Source organism: Malaclemys terrapin, chromosome 10, assembly GCF_027887155.1.
Source record: "Malaclemys terrapin pileata isolate rMalTer1 chromosome 10, rMalTer1.hap1, whole genome shotgun sequence".
In the NCBI taxonomy this organism is placed as follows: Eukaryota; Metazoa; Chordata; order Testudines; family Emydidae; genus Malaclemys; species Malaclemys terrapin.
In genome coordinates, this window is record NC_071514.1 from 24,677,295 (window position 1) to 24,695,541 (window position 18,247).

The 18,247-nt window shown below is 39.3% G+C and overlaps 1 protein-coding gene across 2 annotated transcripts in view; it reads left to right on the forward strand.

Annotated features, from left to right (window-relative positions):
* UNC13C (unc-13 homolog C) overlaps positions 1 to 18,247 on the forward strand; it is a 383,250-nt gene that overhangs the window by 353,898 nt on the left and 11,105 nt on the right. For both annotated transcript variants that reach the window (XM_054042619.1, XM_054042620.1), the window contains one exon: positions 18,019 to 18,111. In XM_054042619.1, the coding sequence (XP_053898594.1) occupies positions 18,019 to 18,111 (93 nt within the window). The remainder of the gene's footprint in view (positions 1 to 18,018; positions 18,112 to 18,247) is intronic.

Sequence of the window (18,247 nt, forward strand, 5' to 3'; positions counted from 1 at the left end):
TGATCATTAAGTTTCAGACCCTATTTAAATTCTGGATCTCACTTCCCTCTGTTCAACTCCTTGACACCAATGCCTAGTCAACCCCTTTTCCAGCTTCAGACTTCCAGACCCCTCCTTGTAGCAGATCTCCAGAGGGTCTCCAAAGCATGTTCCTCTCTCCTTCCCTGACACAGAAGAGTAACGCTTTTGAGCCAAGATCCTCAGGTGCTGCAGAAGTTCTGTGGACGGAGTGGGGCACTGCAAAGAAAATTCTTCATCTATATTGAGTGATGTTCCGCTCCCCATGCCCAGATCTGCTTATAGAGCCTGGGCTGAAGGAGTATTTTGCCCTTAGTCTTCTCATTTTTTTGGTTTAATGTTGGTTTATATACAAACTGCATGTTTGTTAGTCAGATGCTGTCACTGTTTACAATGAGCAGGTCAGACAGCAGTGAAATCCTCCTTCTACTGGGAGAAATAAAGGTGCAGACTTGGTAATGGGTTTTGGCATTTCATTGTTAGATTAACTCAACACATTAGAGAGAAGGAGTTACAGACACTGCAGCCAGCATTTCCCCCCCTCCCATCTCTAGTTACAGCGCAGCATGTCTACAGTTTACTCTAGAGACCTTGCAGAGTCAAAATGAGTGAGACAAGGGCAAAGAAGGCTGGCACCATGTACTCGTTTGCCATTTAGATAAATAGTAAAATGAAGGGCTCTCAAAGCTGTACAAGCTGTTGTTTCATAGGTACAATCCGTTTAAATGTCATTTTAATTAAAAAAAAACAATTGCACACAGCCAGACCATACACATCTTTTCTTCCCTGTTTCTTCATTTTAAAAGGCTTAGCCCTTACCTACGTGAACATGTTATCCTGCTGTAACTATACTAGCTAAGTGAGTGTGGTACAGTCCCCACAGCATGGATGCAGATCCACCAGTATGAAAGTGCTTATAGAGGTACAGCTTATTCCCTGACAGGATGGGAAATAAGCTAGATCAGTAGAAGTTACCTTTACATCTATATAAAATGGCATTGGTACAGGGGCTGTACTGCTATAACACTATCAGAAAAATAAAATCACCAGTCCAAAATCTGGTTGAAAGCAGGTTTTTTTTAGAAAGTTCCAACTTAGTTGTTCTGCCTACAGTTTTAAATATCATTTTTATTGTGCTGGGACATCTTGGGTAAAACATGGCAAGGGGCATTTGGCTCACGCTAATTACCCCTAGGGACAGATCCTGTTGACTTCAGCAGGAGCAATATCTGCTTGTCTAAGGTCAGAGCACGGCCCACTTAATATGCACTATGTAACATCAGAGAAAAAAGTTATCACAAAACTAAAAATGAATAATAATCAGGCATGGTTTTTAGGACTCAACAGTTTAAGGGGAAATTCTGCCCATAATTTTTACCATAATTAGTCTGGAATGATGCTGGAGGAACTGAAGGCAGAATTTTGTTCTATTTACATTTTGCCTACATTTAATAATACCCACATCAGAAAGATTTATTTTTTCCAGTTCATTGATGCCTATTGTATCAGTGTTGAATAGTGGTGATTTCCTGAATCAGGACCTTAATTTTGCCCCCTTCTGTATACCATTAACAGAGTCTAGATTGTGCAATGAAACCAAGTGAAAGTTACAGAGGTAACCTTAATTCTAACAGTTCCTAACTTTCTGAGTACTTAACTTAATGTGAGGCAACCTTAACATTTTAATAGGTTTTTTATGTAATAACGATGTAAAGGCTAATCTGTTTTGTGATTTATTTGAAATAACAATCAAGGAAAAAATGTAATTGAGTACAGGCACTTTAAAAGTAAATTACTACAGAATCAAGATAGATCAAGTTATTAAACTGTACCATAAATTTATGATGGATTTTCTACTTCAAGGCTCTGCAGCATACCAGGATTGTTTTCCCAACAGACAAGTGCTTAAGCAATAATTAAATGACTGGATGATGTGCATAAACCAGCTGTATTTTTAAACAATGGCCAATTTTATGTGTTTTACAATTTTACCACTAAAATGGTTGTGGATACTGTAAGTGCAGTTCTTTGGTTCAATAGGCATATTGATAAGTCTGCAAGCCCAGCAGTGTAAGTGAATGATAAGCCAAGAATCCTGGCTGCAATATCATACTGTAACTAGTGGACAGGATCAAAATGTGCGCACAATTTACATGCCACATTCATCGTGAACACTAGCTTTATTATTTTTTTCTGTTTCATAGAAGGGGACAGGGAAGTTCTTTTGTTTGACCACGCCACTGTTACTGTCCCAGCTTTGCCTCTTTTTCCACCTGCTTGGAAGTTGAATGCTATTGGAGTTGTCATTTCTGCTTTAAAATATGTAGGAAAATATCCAGCCTATGTTTATGTGCTGATAAGGGCAAAGGTGCCTTTTTTGGCCACTCAGCATTACAAATACTGGGATTTTATTTCGAGTAGAAATCTTACAAGCATTTAAGCTGTTTATTTTAACCCACACGTTTAAAACTAGTTGAGCAATATTCTCTTTTGCAAAAAAAAAAAAAAAAAAATTTGAACTTCATTCTGATAATTAATTGTTTGAGACATGTAAAGTCACTTTCACTGGTAGTAAGCAACACCCTGGAATTTTACAGACAAGTAATTATAAGCTGATAATGAAAATTAGTTTTACTTTTTGTGCCAGGCTCAAATTCAACACTTAACCTGATGTTTGTTACTTTACATTTCCATACAGCAGCACATAATTCCTCTGGAACACAAGCCTCTCTTTCTCTTTAGTCAACCATCTATTAGAGTTCAAAGCTGTTAGCAGCTGTAATACTGCTGTCAAACAAGTTGAAGCAGGCTGATTTTAGCACTTTAGCAGTGTAAATTAATCTAGAAAAAAACCTAACATTTGAAAAATCTTGACTGTGGTTTAGAAATCCAGATTTTTAAGGCCAGAGTGACCACAGCCTTGCATCTTGTGTAGCCATTTCCATTTGTGCAAATAGGGTGTAAAACACTGCCAAATCAGAATCCTGTAGTATATTGCAATCCCTTTACCAAAGTGCAAGTCCATGGAAATTAAGACCCCATGTAGTCACAAAGGTCCCAATTTTGTTCCCTTTTCTTTTGTCTTGAGTAGGAAAAGTGGGCAAGTTTTGGTTGGTTTAGGTTTAATATATTTAACACCAAAAGTGGGCAAGTTTAGGTTTAATATATTTAACGCCATTATAAATGCTGGAGGCAAAGCGGGGTTTGGGGTGGAGGCTGACAGCTCACAACCCCCCATGTAATAACCGACACCTGGTTTGAGAACCCCTGAGCTAGAAGGTGTTCTGCTATAAGGTGTTACCCTATACTAGAAAAAAGATGGAGAGTTTAGGTTCAAGCTTGACTAGCATGTTATAGCTAAAGTTAATCTAAACTCTAGCACTTTTCCTAGTCAAGATAAAGCCATTGAAGTCAAAGGCCAAGTTGTTTTTACCTTCAATAGGGGAGTAAGATCAGGTTGAAAACAGACTAAAGTAGAACAGCTTCTATTTTTGTAGGTTGCGAATACTGACTATGTCTGTGCATCAGAGATTTGATCTGTGGGATCAATCTCAGTAGATGTTTCTCAAAAATGGTTCCTAAAAAAGATTCATACCAATTTCCTCCCAGCAATCACCTTCTCGTGGAACAAAATGGTTCCTAAAAAAGACTCATACCAATTTCCTCCCAGCAATCACCTTCTCGTGGAACAAAGTTACACTTTACTTGTTACTTTTGGTTAGATCAGTTTAAAAGCTAGCTTGGGATTGATCTAGTGTACTAACTCTCTAACAATTTTGCACATTTCCTTCTAACCCTTTCCATACTAATCAGTAATTACATTACAGTGGATGCTATTAAAATGTAAACGTTGTCAAATTGATCACAGTATTTCCACTATTCCCACTCAGAGAACTCTGCTCTTAGTTAACAGCAGCATAAATCCAGAATAACCCCATTAAAATATCAGTGCAGTTTTTCTTGATTTAAATTGGTAAACAGACCATAGTTAGTCCCCAGAAAACAGAAAACACCAGATACAATGACAGAGATAAATACCACAGTAAAATGTAGTTGAGCTTTTTTATATTTCAAAAATGTCTAGCATCAATATGGAACTTTTCCATGCTATACTATTCCATATACAGCATTGTAACATACTCTGATGAGTATGAGCAAGACTGAACCTAAGAATCTATTAATATTTTTACATTTTCTTTTTGTTCTGTGTTAGTACAATAGAGGCCTAGTTCCTGACTGTGGCTCCTAGATACTACCAAAATACAAATATAATAAGTTAATAATAATTTATTTTCAAACATTATAAATATTTTATGTATATGTTTAAAAGTAGTTTTTTTAAATATATCATCTACATTTCATATGAATGCAGATTCTTAGCTTTGATCACCAGTGTGAAAAGAAAGTGTCTTGAACACCAATCGCATTGCAAATTGCTCTAATCTCTTATTAGTAATTATATCGCTAAACTAAAAATGCCAGTATAACATCCAGAATGGCTGTTTATCAACAAGTATATCTATGGAATCTTTCCTAAGGTTTTACAACTAAAGTATATTTGGATATACTGTACTGATCTGTATTAGGACAGAGAAGAAAGTACTTCACATACTTAATTTATTGTAAGATGCATAGGACATAACAAACATGGTTGCTAGATCGCAAAATATTTCTAGTTTGTGAGTTGGAGGCTTTCTTGTGTCAAATGTAAGGTACCAGAGGTAAACATCCCACTCTACTTGGCACTGGTTAGGCCTCAGCTGATGTAGTGTGTCCAATTCTGGGCACCACACTTTAGGAAAGTTTGGACAAATTGGAGAGAATCCAGAAGAGACCAACAAAAGTGATAAAAGGTTAAGAAAACCTGACCTACGAGGAAAGAGTAAAAAAAACTGGGCATGTTTAGTCTTGAAAGACTGAGAGGAGACATCATGATAGTCTTCAAATATGTTAAGGGCTGTTAGAAAGAGGACAGAGATCAATTGTTCTCTGTGTCCACTGAAGATAGGACAAGAAGTAATGGGCTTAACCTGCAGTAAGGTTTAAATTAGATATTATGAAAAAAACTTTCTAATTATAAGGATAATTAAGCTCTGGAATAGGCTTCCAAGGGAGGTTGTGGAATCCCCATCATTGGAGGTTTTTAAGAATAGGTTGGTCAAACACCTGTCAGAGATGGTCTCGGTTTACTTAGTCCTGCCTCAGCACAAGGGGCTGGATCGGATGACCTCTACAGATCCCTTCCAGCTCCACATTTCTGTGTTTCTGTGATAAGTTTTGAATTGCATAAAATGGAATAATATCATTTACATGCATATGCATTATCATGGCCAAGTGCATTTTACACTAGCATCAAGAGGTGTTAGGGTAGTTTTGATGCATTTCTTGTGCTTGTATTGTTAATTTACAGTGATTCTATGCAATACAATCAGAATCAGCTACAATTCACAAACTAGTCATTGGTCTGCACTGACCCCTAAATCAGAACCGCTTAATCAAACTCTGATTATATGTGCACATGGTAAATTACAGAAGCAGTATTTTGTGACAGATTTTTCTAACACAAACTTGGCAACATCTATTTTCAATGAATATTGCCCAATAGTAGATTACTTACGAGAGGACTAACAGCAAAATAATTCAACATCATACAGCATTAACTATTTCAATTAATGAAGAGGTTATTGTGATAGTCAAAATCTCCCTAGCCAGACACTGATTTAACTCAAATAAATATTAATGCAGGTAAATGATAAATAAGTTGTAAATGAATGTTCTCTCAGAAATCTTCTAGAAAGTCAACAACAAAAATTGGATGAATATACTCAGACATACCTTTATATCTAATATTATAGACAGTCATATTGAACCATCAGTTTTAAAAAGAATTCCTTGACATCAGTGGAGAGTAAAGCTGATAGGATGATATGAACCAGAGTTTTATAACTATTCTTTTATTCACTGAATGTAATTCTGTCCTCAGTACATATATAAAATTACTAATTACCAACTGGGGAGCTGTACTTGTTTGAGGGTAGGATTGAGCCTCAAAAGCATTTGCTTCCTTTTGCCTTTTTGAGTTATAACAAATCTTTATTGCTATTACTAATTATTTGTATTAGAGGCCTTAACCAAGATGAGGAGCCCATTGTGCTAGGCACTATAAGACACATAGTAAAAGGCAGTCCCTACCCCAGCAGTGTGCCATAAATTAACAATTTTTTCTCATAACAGACTAGCTAGAAAGAATATCTTATTAGCTGTCACAACGGGGGAAATAGATGGCTCGAGGGACTGATAATGGACTACACAAACTCCCACATGCTGGCAAATGGTTCTAATCCACTGGTAGTGACTGAAAGTCTTTGCCACAAATTGTTGTTGGTGGCCTATGTGAAACTAATTTGATTGCCCCTTTTCCCAGTGACCAAAGACAAAAACCACTCCACAATCAGCACCTTTGTTTGCAGTCTCGTTCTCAGAAGAGAAGCCAAGAATTTAGATTTTCACTCCTTTAGATATATGGGTGGGGCACAGTGAAGAAACTTGCACAGTCAATGTTGTACCTGCTCTGTGGCTTGAGGTTGCCATTGACTGTTGATGTGGGACCTTTCACAGGCACTAAAAACAAGTACTTTATTTTCTAAATGATCAAAAGGGCAAAACATTACCCTAAAATTTCATGTTTTTTTGAATGCTTGGGGTTCCAGTAGTGCAGAGGTTCCCACTTAACAAGCCTAATGAGAACTTTCTTGGACTGTGTGGGAGGGAGAAAGCCAAGCCAAGCAATTGCAGAAGTCTGGAGATAGAATCTATGTGATCCCCACCCTATTTCCTAAGGGGCTAGGCCAGTGTTTCCCAAACTTGGGAAGCCGCTTGTGTAGGGAAAGCCCCTGGCGGGCCAGGCTGGTTTACCTGCCCCATCCGCAGGTCTGGCCAATCGCGGCTCCCACTGGCCGCAGTTCGCTGCTCCAGGCCAATGGGAGCTGCTGAAAGTGGCGCGGGCCGAGGGACATTCTGGCCATCGCTAGATTCATAACTTTCAGTGGGCTTTGACCGTCACTGTACTGTCTTCCTATCAAATAATAGATTATAAAGTTATTATGTGTAGCACAGAAGTCTCTCTGGCACAAACAAGAACTGTGGCTTCCATATACACCTCTACCTCGATATAACACGACCCGATGTAACACGAATTCGGATATAACGCGGTAAAGCAGTGCTCCGGGCAGGCGGGGCTGCGCACTCCAGCAGCTCAAAGCAAGTTCAATATAACGCGGTTTCACCTATAATGCGGTAAGATTTTTTGGCTCCCGAGGACAGGATTATATCGAGGTAGAGATGTATCTAGGAGAGACTGTAGTATCTCTCTGACATTGAGTGGGATGTTCAGTAAATCCTAGCATCCTAAAATGAGGTCAATTCTCCACTCCATGGATATGTATAGGTTCTGTAGATGTGAGTGGGAGCACACAGGCATAGTTTTGTTTCCTTTGAAAGCTCTTTTTTTATGAATTCTCTTGACCCTGAGTTCAAGAGAATTGAACCTGAGTTCAAAAAGGCCATGCCTTTTAATTGCTTGAAACTAAATTTCTTAAAACTAAATGCTAAAATTTAACTGTAAATGCAGAAAACAACAAAATGACATTCAGCTTCGAAAAATGCACATGAATGATCATGCAAACCATGGAAATTCAGGGACAGGAAAAACGGACCAGGAGCTATGGTGTGACCACACCTGAAATACTCTCTTCAGGTCTTGTCACTTCATCGCCAAGAAATTATTAAGAAATCAGAGGGAGTTTAGTGAAGAGGAATAAAAACAGGAGGCTTGAGCGAGAAATATAACAGTTTACAAATATTTTAAGGATGAAAACAACAAGGAAGAAAAGAAATTATTTAACATAATTAGAAAGGCATAACTGGGAATAATGGGATGAAATTAAGAAGAGGAGAATTTAGGGTAGATTGTGGGGGGTAGGGGGTATCTTTCTAACAGTGAGACCTGTGAATAACCTCCCTGGGGAAGAACATAAGAATGGCTGTACCGGGTCAGACTAAAGGGCCATCTAGCCCAGTATCCTGTCAACCGACAGTGGTCAATGCCAGGTGCCTCAGAGGGAGTGGACCTAACAGGCAATGATCAAGTGATCTCTCTCCTGCCATCCATCTCCATCCTCTGACAAACAGAGGCTAGGGACACCATTCCTTACCCATCCTAGCTAGTAGCCATTAATGGACTTCACCACCATGAATTTATCCAGTTCTCTTTTAAACGCTGTTATAGTCCTAGCCTTCACAACCTCCTCAGGTAAGAAGTTCCACAAGTTGACTGTATGCTGCATGAAGAAGAACTTCCTTGTATTTGTTTTAAACCTGCTGCCTATTAATTTCATTTGGTGACCCCTAGTTCCTGTATTATGGGAATAAGTAAATAACTTTTCCTTATCCACTTTATCCACATCACTCATGATTTTATATACCTCTATCATATCCCCCCTTAGTCTCCTCTTTTCCAAGCTGAAGAGTCCTAGCCTCTTTAATCTCTCCTCATATGGGACCCGTTCCAAACCCCTAATCATTTTAGTTGCCCTTTTCTGAACCTTTTCTAGTGCCAGTATATCTTTTTTGAGATGAGAAGACCACACCTGTACGCAGTATTCAAGATGTGGGCGTACCATCGATTTATATAAGGGCAATAATATATTCCCAGTCTTATTCTCTATCCCCTTTTTAATGATCCCTAACATCCTGTTTGCTTTTTTGACCGCCTCTGCAAACTGCGTTGACATCTTCAGAGAACTATCCACGATAACTCCAAGATCTTTTTCCTGATTTGTTGTAGCTAAATTAGCCCCCAACATATTGTATGTATAGTTGGGATTATTTTTTTCCAATGTGCATTACTTTACATTTATCCACAATAAATTTCATTTGCCATTTTGTTAAATTTCATTTGCCAAGGATGGAAGTCCCATCATTTGGCAGGTTTCAAATTAGACTATGAAATACTAGTACTGGAAGCTATACTTCAGTCAACACATTATTGAGCCCAATATGGAACGGGGGGGGGGGGGGGGAGGTAACTGATTGAAATGCTATAGCTTATGTAATACAGTCAGACTAGACAATCTAATTGGTCTTTTTTCTGGTCTTAAAAATCTACGAAGGCTCTAATGACCCCCTTTGTGAGCTTTAAATTACCAATTGGTAACCCCCTTCCCCACCTCTTCAACATAAATCACCCATGATTTTTCTGGGCTCGTCAGGGACCCTTCCCAAAGCGTTATGAGGCTCATTCTTTGCAAGCCTTAGGTGGTTAGTTTGCAGCTCCTAATAACCTCACCCGCAAATCTTACTATTCCTGTTAGCCCCTACCAAACCAACACTCGCTTTCCCCCAATGAATGTAAGTGCACTTGTCGATCTAATGAACCTAAGTGAACTGTTGCCTGATGAATGTGTAGAAGCTCACCAGCCCTTCTTGATGAACCTAAATAGAGCCATAGCAGTAAATTAGTGCCACAAGTGTCATTAAGAGGAGTTTTGGATATGTCTAAAGTCATTGTGTTTCACTGTGAAACATTATTTTGTAAAAACATGGTCCAGGGGAGTCTTGTTATTAGGATTGCCAACTGGTTAATCACACAAACCCAAACACCGTTGTCCCGCCCCCAACCCCACCCCTTTTCCGAGGCCCTGCCTCCAGCTCACTCCAGCCCCCTTCCCGCCAGCTCTCGCTTTCTCCCCACCCTCACTCACTTTCACCAGGCTGGGGCAGGGGGTTGGATTGCGGGCTCTGGGAGGGAGTTTGTGTGTGAGAGGGGGCTCAGGGCTGGGGCTGGTGGTTGGGGTGCAGGGGGGCTTCGGGATGCGGGCTCTGGCAACTCTACTTGTTATAAAGGTCACAATAGACCCCCCCCCAAAAAAAGCCCCTGTTGGAATCCTATAAATGTCTTCTGGAGCAATGTAATACCTTTACGCTTTGGCAGTTCTGCCAAATATGCGTTGTGCATACTAATGAGCTCTCTGACCTTTCTGTGCTCCTTAAGGGTGCTGCACCAGTCTCTATATAGGACATAGTTATATCCCTACAGCTCAGTGGCCATTCTTCAACTTGGGTTATGGTCCAGGCAAATTTTGTCCCATCCTAAGCATTTGCTATGATTTGTTTTTTTTTTTTTACAAAAGGTCACGATCTTCCAAACATGTCCTGCAAATCTTGCCAATGCAGTGCAGGTTTGTGAAAAAGTGGCAAGGTTCCCAGGGACACTGGGGAAAACAGGAATAGAGTCTGTCATTGCCCTTGAAAAGGTGCAGCTATAAGAGTAGGCCTGCTGTTGCAGCACATCTACATGGTTAAAGTGGTGTCTAGACACACCGATAATGTAGATTAGAATCTACACAAATCATTAACCCATCACCTTTTTCTGGGATTCAACAATAGTGAAAAATGAAAAAGTTAAAAGAAAACAAAAGTTAGGATGATCACAGCTGCTGTTAATTAAGGCTGTAATTACTGTGGAGGAACTGACAAGGACTAGAAGAACAAAAAATGTGTTCCATTATCCCCCCTCCCCAGCCCAGAACATCAGACTCCTATGCAATACAAAGGGAATCAGTGTCCTCAGTCTCTTTCAGTTTCAAGATTTATTACTCTTTTTCATTCCTCACAGTGCTACAGATGTAGAAATTTGAGGAAAGCCTCAAGGTTTAAGAATTTTTCCTTGGAATTACCAGCAATATAATATGATGACCACTAATGAGCTTGAAGCAGTTTCAAAGGGGAGGACTGGCTGCCAAAATGTAGGATAGTCACAGTTTGCATTCCATAATGAGAAGTGATGTCTTAACAACTGATTACATGACCATATTGAAACACTGTGCCACAGGCATAGAACTATTAAAATATGCATGCCTTTTTGAGAGGAAGACCTACACTGCTGAGGACAAGGACAGATTTTCTTGGGGTAAAAGGAAGCACCACGACTGACTTTCATGAAGTTTGGGGAGCTTTATTAGTAGCTAAAAATTGCTGTATACTGCTATGTTGATTTTTAGATACAACAGACTAAGGTTGACCACTGCAATATTGGTCTTGAAAAATGTATTCAAGGGTAAAAAAATTAGTTATAAATAAATTGAGCAATACCGTGATCACCCTCAAAACTTGCAAGTTTTGCCTTAGACAAATAGATATGATTACCTAAGGAATTGCAGCATGAACTGAATTTTCCTGTATTTATGCTGAAAATACCCCAAATAGGGAATGTTATTTAGGCAGGAATTTTTCAGACTCAGGTGTGTGAAATGACATGATTGGAAACCCTAGCGATTTGCACGTCCATGCCTCTTCACACATACACAACGCCAGCTTGCATGCATGGATTGGGTGTTGTGTATATGTAACTGATGACTGATCTTTTTTCTACATGGAGTTTTAGAAATATGAGACCTAGATGTTTATGGAAATTGGCAAGTTTTAAAGGGTAACCACTGTGTATCTGGAAATTTTTGCTGCAAACTGTAATTATACACCTCCATAAAAATGCAATTTCATTATAAATAAATAATCACATCAATGAAAATTTTAACATGCATCTGCCTGGAAATAGTTGAGACCTATCATTACTCTACATACAGGACCTGTAGTACATTGTAGTCCATTAGAGTGGCATAGAATATACTTATACATTACTGCAAAGAATGTCAAAAGGGAGGACATATATCTATTATACTTGCCAATGTCTGAGACTGGGAAGTAGCGCACAGCTCTTAGCACATGGCCGCAAGTAGATTGCAATTGAAACATGATCTTAAAAAAAAAAAAAAAAACAATTAAAGCCAAATTACTTGAAAGTCACATGCTCAGAAATAGAGAAGGTGTTTTTTAAACTTGTTTGGGTTCCAACTTTCTGTACCAGCTTTTCAGTGACACCATTTTTTGGATTTTAATAATATTGCCAAAATTGCCACTCTGCTATTCCCATTTCTCAGATTGCCTGGCAAGGCTTCCAGAGCACAAAGGGAATGGCTCTCTGAAATGTGCCACTCCTTCTATTTCAAATGATCAACCGCCCCTCTGCGCCATTGAGTAATGTCGTCTCTAATAACCCTTCCTTTTAATCTAGGACAGCCTCTCCAGTGAAATTATGTGTTAAAAGGACTTCTTAAAAATAAATATATTGCACCATGTTATACCTGCTGCTCCTGTTTCACAGCTTCTAGATTATGATGGTGACAACCCACTGTGTCAATTTACTTGTGTCAAAGTGCTCTCTATGGGTGGGAGATATATAGTCTGACCTGTCCTCGTTGCTCTTATTATTGTCTTGCACAGTCTGGGATATTTTCAAGGAGAGCCAGACAGTTCAAACTATGTGTCTATTTATCACATAAAAGAGAATTGTGCACAGTAGTGCTGATCAGTCAGGGATGTGTTCTCTTGCTTGGTCAATCAGTTCTCAGGGTAACTATACTGTATAACTCACTCCTTGTGTTCAGCTGGAATTGCGCCTTTGTGGTTCAGTGTTCTCCCCCAGTTGTCTTCGCGCAGAAAGTATTCCCCTAGGGAGCCAAGACAACATGTATATTTATCATGTGCAAAAGTAAAAATACAGGAGATTAGTGAAATTCCATTTTCTTCTAATATTGAATTCCATTATGACATACATATATAAAATATATAATTCTAAGGGGGAAAATAATCAGGGACATTTTAAAAGGAGATAGATGAAGGTAAGTGGGAAGCTGCTAGAGACAGCATAACCCTACCACAACTGAAATAATCCATTTTGAAAAGGAAAAAAGTTATTTTCTAATATACAAAATTGTCTGACATTCAGGTGTTATTTATACTACCTCATTTTCTCTGAGTCCCTTTTATTTCTGCTGGGCTAAACTTTTTTCCATCCAGCCCTAGCAGTTAGCTTCCAAACCTCCCCTGAGGTGACAAACCTGAGCTTTTCAGCATTAAATAACTCAAGTGGGACAATGAACCCTTTGCCATACAAATGCACTAACACTCACTTAAGTGACTTAAACATCTTTTACACTTAACAGATGTATAATTCTGTTTTACTTTGCAACAAGCATCTAGACAGAGCTGATGAGGACTTTTGAGACACCTCAGAATTCCATGGCCACCAAAACGATTATGAGGCTAATCCAGACTGTTGCTGGCTCAACTCAGCTAGCCACTTTCTTGATCCAGTGTTTGGATTGTGTCTGGAGGTGGGACAACTAGCAATGTTACACCATTAGCTCCTATGATATGAGATTGGAATATGGCATCTGTTTTGAGCGTCCACTTCCAGAGCCTAATGGAACCCACCCTGGAAGGCTCTGAAGATGAATACTTGTTCCCCCAACTCTATCAAGGTTTTTATAGGACTGGCAATGATCTTTTATATTCAGCTATCAATGAAGTGCCCTTAGATATCCTATCCCTTGGATTTGTCAAGATGAGTTTTGATTTGTAAAAGACCTGTCACAACTGAAAGGAGAGGAAAGATGACTAGAGTGCTGGTGGATGAAGTAGCATTCAAAATCTGATCCATTCCATCTTAAAGATTATTGAAAAGCGTATACCATAGCTATGCAAGAGGCAGAAAAGGTTTATTTGCCTCCTTCATAGCATTGAATAAGTGTCAATCACTCAGCCATATTGTTTTGAGTAGTGGACAATCTAAGTTAAATCAGGCTGCTTTCCAGTCAGTGGCTGGTACAGGTCCCTCCCATTGTATTGAAATTTCTACTTTGCAGGAAAAAAAACAAGGAAATATGCACTTGAGTCTCTGCTTCTATGGAGGCAGAGTGATTTCTGGAGGGTACATGTGCTAAGTCTCCTCTGGTGGAGTTTATGTCAGTGACATTCACTGACGCACTACAGATGCTGGGAAGTCTGCATTGAATTTCCCTCCTTCCCATGGCACTTTGGACACATGTCCTTCCTGACTGGGGAAAGTCAGCAAGGAAGAATTGGGACCATTGTTGATAGAGACTCCCTTATAGAGAGTCACCTTCCCAACCTCTATAAAAGACTGTTGTGCAGCCATCATTCCTACAAGTTATTGCTAGATGGTCATAAAACAGTAACAACCAGAAATCCTATTTTTTAATCTGCATGTAGCCAAGAGGTTGCAACTGTTTCTTTCAGGCCTAATTACTATGGTCTATGCCTCTGTCCCCTCAAGATTAGATTATTGCAATGTGTGCTCTAATTCAACTCAAACTCAGAGTGGAGTAGAATGAGGTGGCCTGTTTGTTAAGTAGAGTTTCTCATTGTGAACACATGACACCAGTGTTTTGAGATCTCCACTGGCTGCCTTTTGGGTTCAGGGTGGAATGCAACACATAGTTTTGACCTATAATGGGCCCGGGACCTTTCAGAAATTGCCTTTCCTCTATCCCCATGCAATAGTCTACATATAATCAGCAGACACTCCTAAAGCAGGAGATTCTTTACTAAAAAGAAAGAAAGAAAGAAAGAAAGAGGAAGATCTTGGCAGGGTACTCTCTGTAAGTGACCCTCATATCTGCTGACGTGTAGAGCATGCACCAAAATGCAGATCTCTTCCCAGGCTTTTGAGAAGGGACAAGTACAGTCTGGCATCTGTGGCTGGGCATAAGGTTTTCCTTCTCCCTTTCCAGTTTTGTGGAGAATTTTTTGTTGCTTTACAATTGAGTGACTGCATTTTTAACAGCACTGCAGAGGTGCCTTTTAATGTTCTGATTGCATCTCAATACATAAAATGTAAAATCAGAGCTCTGGGGTGTGGGCAGATTCCACTGGTAGATAAGACTTTTCAATATGAAGTCCATTAGTATGTTTATAGGGCTTTTGAGGAGATGAATTGCAGTGTTAAAGAAGGAAAAGTGCTATCATGCTCTGCAGGGCTATTTGCTGTCAGGAGAACTGATCTATTATATGGCTTAGGGTAAAAGCACCTTCCTCTAGACTAATCTGAATTGCTAAGAGTGTCGTACTGTGGAGGCTGTTCCTGAATTGTGACCTCTCAGAGTCTGGCAGTAAGAAAGGAGACACACACACAGATCAGAGACTTTAGCACGAACTGTGATATTTCTTGGAGTGCTACGATAGTTGACATTTGCAAATGCTAAATGTTCTAAAGATCTCTATCCAACTTGTTCAGTAGTTCAATGAGAAAGAGGGCTGAAGACTGGAAAAATAAATAAATACTTTCATTTCAACATTTTGTATTAAGTCAGCTTATGCTGTCTAAAATGAATTGTAGCAAGGACTCTCTTGTTTGTTGTGCTTAAAGCAGCTGTGCTAACTGCAGTGGTTTTTGGTTTAAAGTTCCTCATTATTTGATGTTTTTAAATATAGTATGCGATTGCTCTTATGCCTACAGCACACCGTATTATAGATCATGTGCTAGGCACACAAAACTTGCAGTACCCTTTAAAGGGCTTCTCTATATTAACGGCCACAAATGGGGCAAATAAAACTCTGTAGGAAAAAGGACTCTAGTTCATGATAGGAATATGTTGCTTAGGTTGACAGCTGTAAGAAACTGTAAGCTACATTTTGCTCTCAGGTTAGCTGAAGTAATTATGAAGTTCACTGGAGTTAAATTCAATGGAGCTAGTGCGGGGTTTCACTGCTGTAACTGAGAGCAGATTTTGTCCCAATTTGATCTAGGGTCACATGCATTGTCTCTTAGATGAGGCAAAAACCTTGATCAGGTCTAGCAGAGACTTCAAATGTTTCGTTGCAAATAATATCTGTTGCTAACGTAGCCTCCCCCCCAACCTTTTTTTGGGGGGTGGGGGAGACTTGTTCACCAAATATTCTTTATTTCTGCAACTGAGAGAGCCACGGGTGGGCATGGTAATGTCTTTAATTGGAAATTGGACGTACTTCTGTTGGTGGAAGAGACAACTTTTGAGCTTCACGGAGCTCTTCTGACCTGAAGAACTTCACTAACTAGACGACAGTAATGCTTAACCAGATTCTACCTTTTGAATAGTTCTTTACTCTGTACCCTTGTCTTCACTACAGAAAAATTGGTATGTTCTTAGCTTACTTGAGGTAAAATCCTAGTGAAGATACGGCAGTTTTTAGTTTCCACACAAGTTAGCAGGTCAAGTTAAAGCCTAAGCACGCTTGAGTTAAGGACACACCTTTTTTCATAATTAAGACAAGCTCTTTAAGTAGCCCCACTGAAATCAAAAGGAATACACATGCACTACTCAAAACAGGTAAATGGGCAGAATCTGGTCCTGCAAGAGTAGTGGTCATGACAGCTGTGTTTTAAATGCATTATTTTTCTTGACAGAATATTTTACATACAATTTTGTGTTCAGCTAAAAATTGTTATTCCAGGAAGCAGAAATTGAGTGTCATTGCTAACAAATAAAGGCTGGACAGTGATGAATGGGTTAGAGAACACTGTTTCCCTCAGAAGGAAAAATCAGATTGAAATACATCACTTCTAGCATATAACAGTTTCCTTTCTTATTGCTAAAGGCTGGTTTTATAGGAAAGTCAGAGAAACTCAGTAGTGGTGGAAGCTGTTGAAACTGGTTAGTCAGTTTTTTGAGTTTAGATATTCACTTGTTCTTGAACTATTTTATTACTACTTTAACATGTTTATTAATACTAATTGATGAAAGATGAAGTAACTTGCATTATTTACTTTTCATTTATTGTGAACTGGATGAGTCAGTAGTTTAATTAGGGACTTAAGATAGTAAACATTTCTCTATGGAATTATCAAACTGCACTGCAAAGTCTAATGGCTGCCACTGAAGCTTCTTATCACTAAAACCCGCTGTGTAACAAATTGCCTATTTACACATGTCATAAATGGTCTACACCATCTGGTTGATATCGGACTATATCTAGAAGCAACATTTGTATGAGCACCCTGAGATTCAGAAGTGGCAGCTATGTCTCTACTGCTTAAGACATTAAAAAAAAAACCAAATACTGTTTTAATTAAAATCTGTGGTTTCTGATTATGATTTTTAACAAGTGAACTATTGACAGCATTGTGGCCCAACTCACTTAGCAGCTGGCAAATAGAGTGTTCTGTTCTCAAGGTTTCTGATCAAGTAAATTGAGTGGTGAGTTCCCACATCTTAACAGGTCAGAAAAGAAGCTTGTTCTTTGATGCAGTAACCCATGGGATAAGGGTATTTAATTGTCCTTGCAATGCTGAGCCAATGAAGAGAATGTAACTATGGATTATTCCAACCTGACCAATAAGCATCACTGTAGAATCACATTTCAAGGAAGCCACTTAGATGATGAAGTCTAGAAAAGCATTTTAGGGTATGGGAAAGGAAAAACAGGGCAAACACATTGGTTGGGATCTTTAATTTAGGGCAAGATTGTCACTTGCCCAATGCTCCTGAACAGGAGTGTAAGGCATCCCCTTAAACCCTGCATGGGTTACTTGTGTTTGTGGCTCACAGGCAATGGGAGAGCAGCTTTTCTGGGGTCCTGTTGCTTCCCTGCCCAAGCAAGTGGAAGGGGAATGGTTGGACAGGTCTGGGATGGTCAAGTAAGGAGTAAGGATGGAGTCTTGACTCTGCACCCTTAACCCCACCAAATCTGTATGTACTAAATGGCTGCCTCAGGTTAGCTAAGGATCACATCGTGACTACCTAAATCACAGTTCAAATTTCATGTTGGCACCAACTTTTTGAATCACAGGCTGAATTTAAAGTTCCTAATGACAGGTTCTCCCAGTCCTACTGAGAATACACACAGGAAGCAGATGTTTGTGGTCACAATGTACAACAGTTGTAAAGTCACTTATAAAGCTATCACCTCACCTTATCCAGACATTGAATATATTCCAGATGGTTAAGAAAAGAAAATATGGGGGGAAATGAGAAAACATACTATTCACCTTACATTAATATAAAGTTATTTGTTCACCTGCGTCTTGTTGTAACATACTGGTACTGTCTATTTTCCCGAGCTGTTGAGGAGTCAGCAGTATTAAACTACTGTTTACTTCTGCAGGTCATTCGACCAATAATGCAGTAGGTGAGATCTCTGTACAGGTGGATGTCTTTACACATCCTGGAACTGGAGAACATAGAGTCACTGTAAAAGGTAAGTTTCAAATAGGGACTCTCAAGTAGTAGGGAGGTTATTTTACCTCTGTATTTGGCACTGATGCAACCGCTACTGGAATACTGTTTCCCGGTCTTATGTCCACAGTTCAAGAAGGATGTCAATAAATTGGAGA